We start from the raw sequence: 6,545 nt of genomic DNA, 5'->3' as shown, positions 1-6,545 counted from the left end.
GCAGGAGATCCGTCAAACGCTTGGTGGAGCTTCAACCAGCAAAACAGACAAGGAAACGTCAGGAGTGAGACAAGACTGAAACTCAGCTAATGGATGATTGACTGATCATTTGATCAAATAAAAACAAGACAACAGTGAAAATGTTTAAGAAGCTGGAATAAAACTAAAACTAAGAAAAGACGAAAAGTAAACAGTAGCAGCCTCTGATTCATTTTTCTAGAGTCGTTTATTTCTGCAACTGAACTTCCTTTAAATGCAGCAACGATTTAGAAGCATGATGTGAACGAGTCCCTGAACCAGATGAGCTGGTAACGAAGAAACCAGAGATGGGTGGAACTTTCCCCTAAAGTCGCGGCTGCTTGAAGCCTGAAACATCCTGCGTCCTCCTGTCTTTGTCCACAGAGGGTCTCCTTGAAGACTCCTTGTTTTATGAGCAAATGAATCTTTTCATCAGCTGTTCTCATGAAGATAAACGACATTAAAACATATTCTGTTCAGGGTGAAAACAAATGCGCCTGTGTGAGTTATTTAAAGAAGCATATGGACACACATGATGCGTTCAGGTGCGTCTTTATTTAACATTAAGTTGTTTTTAGTGTCGTTTGAACGTCTCAGCATGTAAAGATTAGATGAAACTAACCTGTTGATTAAATGCTGCAAATATGTACAACTGTGTGTGTGTTACTGTGTGTGTTAGTGTGTGTGTGTGTGTGTGTGTGTGTAGTTGTGTAGTTAATACATCTCGACACAGCCTTTGTTGGACGTCCAGATCCAGTTAAACAGAAACACCATCTGGCACTAAAACACAGCAGAGAATTAATACGGCAGATTGGAGGACGAAGACCTGTGTGTGTGTGTGAGTGTGTGTGGGGTGGGAGGGGTGTGTGTGTGTGGGGGGGGGTAATCTGGATTTCAGCTCTGTTGTCATACAAAATCTGCATGCAGTGTAAACAAACAGAGATCGGTGCGTGTCGCTGAACGCAGCTTGATATTAAGATCCTCTAAGGGTTCCAGCTTCAGATTAATAAATAAAGATGAGGAGGAGTCGGTCAGACGGCTCTTTGTTTGAGTCTAAAAGGAGTATTTACATGAATCTATGTCTCAAAGGTTCAGTTTTACTGAAGGACAAGGCCTCCGTCATCTACTCTGACAGTCACGGTTTGAAATGTCTCAAACATTTATGACAACGTTTTTTTTGTATTTACTGGGTTTTGTTCCTTAACAGTGTCTGGTTCTTCCACGTCATGCTGCTCACAGGTGCTTTAAATAATAAACAAATAAAGCAAACATTTCTATCAGCTGATCCAAAGACTGTCGGCTGCAGAATATCTGGAAAGTGGGAGACAAGAAACAAAACTTATTTGATTCTAATCAGGAGAAAATAAAACGTGAATAGAAGCAGATTAATTAGATTTTGACTCATCTCTATTTATTTCTTTTATTAGAATCAGACAAAGAGAACCCAACAGAACATTTATTCATTAGACTTAAATGAGCCAATATTACATATCAGTAAGATATATATATATATGCGTGTGTTTTTTTTTTTAACTGATAAAATTACAGAGATTAATTCCAAAAGACAATATTTTAAATGTTTTGACCTCCAACAGTAATGAATCATCTTGTGGTCGTCTTGATTATAATTAATTAATTCAACATTTAATTAAAGGGAATTAGGCACAGCTCAGATTTATTTATTTATTTTACATTGTTTTTTTTGTTTTTTTAAATGACTCAAAACATCCTGAAAGTCGACAAAGAGACAATAAACACATGAAATATAAGTATTATACTTGTGTTTTTGCTAATTCAGTAAAATGAGCCAATATAACATATCAGGTGCTGAAGTAATGAAGCCTTGTGTTCAGTTTCTGGTGTGACTTTCTTGTGGTAATAAAATATTTGAGAGGATCCAGACATGAAGAGACTCACAAACACTAAAAACACGAGATGGCAGCTGCAGAAGCTGGAAAATGTGGAGAGCTTTGAAAATAAATGTAAAATCTGATCAGATTTGTTTTGAATAAAGTCAGATTGTCGGGTTGTGATTATCTGTTGAATATTTACTCAATAATTTAGAACTTCCTAAAAAAAATCATTGCTGCATTGAAAGGAAGTTCAGCTGCAGAAATAAACAACGAGCTTCAACTGATACTAAAATGTTATGAACACATGATTCATTTTCTTGAATAAATAAATGCACAAGGATAATATTTCTGTCTCATTAGTTTGGTGAGGTACGGAGATCCAGTGGAAGAAATAAATGATGTGTAAACAAAAAAAAGAGACTCTGGAAAAATGAATTAGAGACTCTGTGACCGTTTGCTTTTCATCTTTTCTTACTTAGAAATAAGTTTTATTTTTGTTGCTGCTTCTAAAACGTTTTTTACTGTTGTCTTGTTTTTATTTGACAAAATGTTTGATCAGTTCAGGACTAATTTATTTGTGGCGACTCAAAGAAACAAAAACACAAGATGGAGACGACAGAAACTGGACATCTGGAGAGCTTTAAAAATAAATGTAAAATCCGATCAGATTTGTTTTTGAATAAAGGGTTGTGACTATCTGTTGAATATTTACTTGAGAACGTCGTACATTTTTCAAATAATATTCTGCTTTTGAAACGTCGACAACTTTTAACTAATGTTGCTGCTTTAAGTCTTTTTTTTCCTGATGATTCTTTTGGTTTATACATGTGAGAAGTTTTTCCAGAGTTTTAAAGCGTCTCAGACCTGGATTCTTATTAACAGACTGTTTAATTCAGTTTAATTTCTTTAGTGCCAATAAAATAGAAATAGTCTCAAAACGCTTCCGAGAACCAAGAGTGTGAAACCTAGAGCAGCTCCAACAGATTCAGATGTGATCAGATAAATAAATCATCCATTAGTCTCCATCGTTATCAGCATCCAGTCCCCAGACAAACCAGAGAACATGAGGAATTTACTCGGATGTTAAGGATTTGCAGTTTTAGTGAAATGTTCAGACTCCTGCATCACGGCCTCCTCTGTGTCTGGGGAGACACACAAATACATCTGATCCCTGGGGGGGGGGGTTATGTCCTAGTGCTAAAATTAAAGTCATAAAATGATCAAATATAAACTATATTCTTTATTTATTTGAATGTTTCCTGCTCTGATCAGTGTTTCCATCAGTCTCCAGTACTGGCTGCTGTCAACAGGAGGCGCTCTGGTCACAGGGTCAGACCTCTGCTCTGCGTGTGTGTGTGTGTGTGTGTGTGTGTGTGTGTGTGTGTGTGTGTGTGTGTGTGTGTGTTCTCTGCCGGCACAATGATTTTTATTAGTAGACAATGGCTCGGTGCTTCACCCCCCCCTCCCCTCCTCCCCCCTCCTCCTCCAGAACACACACATGAACGCACACTGCGCGCGCACGCGCCGTGTTTGCCGACATGAATTCAAACTATTATTGTCGTTGAGAAAACAAAGCCGAGGAGGCGGCGGGCCCGTGCGCCTTTACGCACACACACCCGGGGACGGAGGACGTGCGCGTTTACGCACAGAGCGAACGGGGGATTTTACGCACACATGCACACAGAGGAGGGTGTGTGTGACGCACGGCGCAATTACACGGGAGAATTTTGAGAGCTGCACGCGCCTAAATACCGAAACAGGGAGAGAGGGATTAGAGGGAGCAGACAGAGAGGACAGGTTAGAGACGCTGGAGACGTTAAAGGTCGACGGAGACGGAGAGACGGAGAGACGGAGAGGAAGAAGCTGGAAAGAGGATTTGTTGTAAATTCACCAAGTTGTTGAAGCTCCTCCTCTTCATGATGTAGCCGCGAGTCGGAACCTCCTTAATTACTAATTTCTCCACATCCAAGCTGCGCTCTCTCTCTCTCTCTCTCTCTCTCTCTGTTGGTCTCTTTTCTCTCTCTCCACTCCTCCATCCATGCATCTCTCATCCTGACCCTCCTTTCTCTCTCCTCTGTCTCTCTTTCGTTTCCAGCCCGGGTAACGGAGGTGGACGAGCTTGGAGTTCTTCTTCTGTCTTTTTTTTTTAATTATTATTTATTCCTCGTTCCTCGGGAGAGCCGCCACCGGGCATGGAGGATGTAAAAGACCCACCGACCGTCCACCGGTCCTCCTCCTTCAGCATCAAGAGCCTCCTGCTGCCCTCCAAGTGCGACCGACAGGACTCCGTCGCCGCTGCTGCAGCCGCCGCCGCCGCCGCCGCCGCCGCGATCGTCGGGATCCCCGGAAACCTCTCACCCTCTCCGGGCTCCGACTCTGAGAGGTCGCTGGATCCGCCGGAGGTGGACTCGTCCACCGTGCTGGACCCGGAGAAACCGGGCAAAGAGGAGCAGGGGGAAGAGGAGGAGGAGGACGGAGGAGGAGACGGCGCCAAGGCGACACCGGAGCAGAACACTAACGGGAACAGCAACAGTGGGAAAAACGGGAAATATGACAAACCTCCGTTCAGCTACAACGCCCTGATCATGATGGCCATCCGGCAGAGCCCCGAGAAGCGGCTCACGCTCAACGGCATCTACGAGTTCATCATGAAGAACTTCCCGTACTACCGGGAGCACAAGCAGGGCTGGCAGAACTCCATCCGGCACAACCTCAGCCTCAATAAGTGCTTCGTCAAGGTGCCCAGGCACTACGACGACCCGGGCAAGGGCAACTACTGGATGCTGGACCCGAGCAGCGACGACGTCTTCATCGGTGGGACCACGGGGAAGCTCCGCAGGCGCTCCGCCACCTCCCGGGGCAAGCTGGCCATGAAGCGCGGGCTGCGCTTCGCTCCTCTGGGTTTGGGGATTAACGAGCGCGCCAACAACCCGCTGTACTGGCAGATCTCCCCGTTCCTCTCCCTGCACCACCACCACCACCATCACCCGCACTACAACGGATCCTCCCCGGGCTTTCTGAACCAGGCTGCCGGCTACGGGTCGCTGCTGCCCGCCGTGGAGCAGCTGAGTAACGGGGACCTGGGGCGCTCCATCCTCGGCGGCTCGGCGGCCGGGGCGCTGGGTTTGACGAACAGTTACGGGATGAGCTCGTCGCCGGTCGGGCTGCTGTCCGGACAGACTGCGGGCTATTTTGTCTCAGGGACCCAACACGCTGGCGCAGCACCGGGGCCGCCGGGAGGAGGGCCGCCGCCTCCACCTCCACCTCCTCCTCCGCATCTCCAGCAGAGCGCACCGGGGTTCGGCGGCCTGGCGACCAGCAGCTCCCCGCAGTCCCTGCTCTCAGACTCCCTCAGAAACAGCTCCCTACCGGCCTTCTCCCCGGGCGTGTCCGCGGGCTTCCCCGGCGTGCTGTCCCATCAAAAGAGGGTGACTCCGAACGCGTTCCTAAACTGACCCCCTCCCCCCCTCTACCCCCCTCACCTCCACCTCTCCACGGATGGCACCGGGACGAGGGCGCACAGCAGACGCCGCGTTACGGGCGGTAGATATCAAACAGAGGAAGAACGGATGAAGTGAAACTTTTTGTCCGTTCTCTGTCCGGAGCGACTCTGGATCTGGATTATTTGATAAAGGGACAGACTGGTTACCCGCGGGTTGAACAACTGTAAACTAGACTTGCCAAAGGTAACACTAGAAGTATATTTCAAGCTATTTATATCTTGTACAAAGATTTTCAAACTTTCTTTGAGTCTTTTATTTATGTTTTGTATTTATTGTACAATGTATTTAAAGTTTATTTGTCAGTGTACAGGCTGCTCATCAGTATTGGGGGGGGGGGGGGGGGGTCCGAGCTACAGGGTTAATTCTTCTTTATGGTACTGAGACAATCAAGGAGATAAAAAAAAAGACAATCAGAACTTTTTATTTTATTTTTTATTTCTTTGAGGGGGGGGGGGGGGGGGGTAATGAGGATTAAAGGAAATAAATGAAGCCTTAAAGCCAGTCAGGGGTTTTTAAGAGGAAATAGAAGCCTACGATCATATCTCTACTCAGGTTTGACCCCGAAAATAATAAAAAAACTAAAAAACTAAACAGGACGAGACAGAGACCTGCTCCATGAGAAGAGTTTCCTTCCAAAAACGAGCACATAAAACAAATGATGGTAAAATAATAAGAAGAATCTTTTAAATCAAACGGATCTAAATGTTTTTGGGACAGAAACTCTTCCTGTTAAATTATGCAACACGACGCTGCTGGAAGATTCTATGTTTTTATTTCTGTTCATTAGGAACTGCTTTTATTCTCCCTTCCCTTCATTTTCAAGTGTGTGTGTGTGTGTGTGTGTGTGTGTGTGTGGAGGCCTGTTTGAGCGTAAAGGCTGCTGCGCATGTGCGTCCAGGGCCCTGCGTAAAAGCAGCGTCCTGCGGCCTCCATCCATCCAGCTCCTCTCAGCCGCCCCACCTGCTCCCGTTTCCCGGTAAACGTTTGGAAGGAACCGGTGGAGGCCGAGGAGTTTTTATTTTGTCTTTAAATTTGGAGGGAAACAAAGAACCAGGCCTCCATCACACACACACACACACAAACCCACACACACACAAACACACACCTACACACAGCCCGATGTGGAGTTGGAAAACTTGTATCTCCAAAACTTTTTCATAGAGACTCCACT

General features: G+C 45.7%; 1 protein-coding gene across 1 annotated transcript; it reads left to right on the top strand.

Annotated features, from left to right (window-relative positions):
- Positions 1-4,060: 4,060 nt before the first annotated feature.
- Positions 4,061-5,326, top strand: LOC311500246 (forkhead box protein G1-like; the record flags this gene model as incomplete). The annotated part of the gene is made up of 1 exon (XM_084561510.1): positions 4,061-5,326. Exon 1 carries the CDS (start codon positions 4,064-4,066, stop codon positions 5,324-5,326), a length of 1,263 nt encoding a protein of 420 aa, XP_084417636.1. The 5' UTR covers positions 4,061-4,063.
- Positions 5,327-6,545: the final 1,219 nt, after the last annotated feature.

This window comes from Chelon labrosus (genome assembly GCF_963514085.1).
Source record: "Chelon labrosus genome assembly, chromosome: 15".
NCBI classification, from domain to species: Eukaryota; Metazoa; Chordata; class Actinopteri; order Mugiliformes; family Mugilidae; genus Chelon; species Chelon labrosus.
This window is presented reverse-complemented; position numbering and strand designations above follow the sequence as displayed.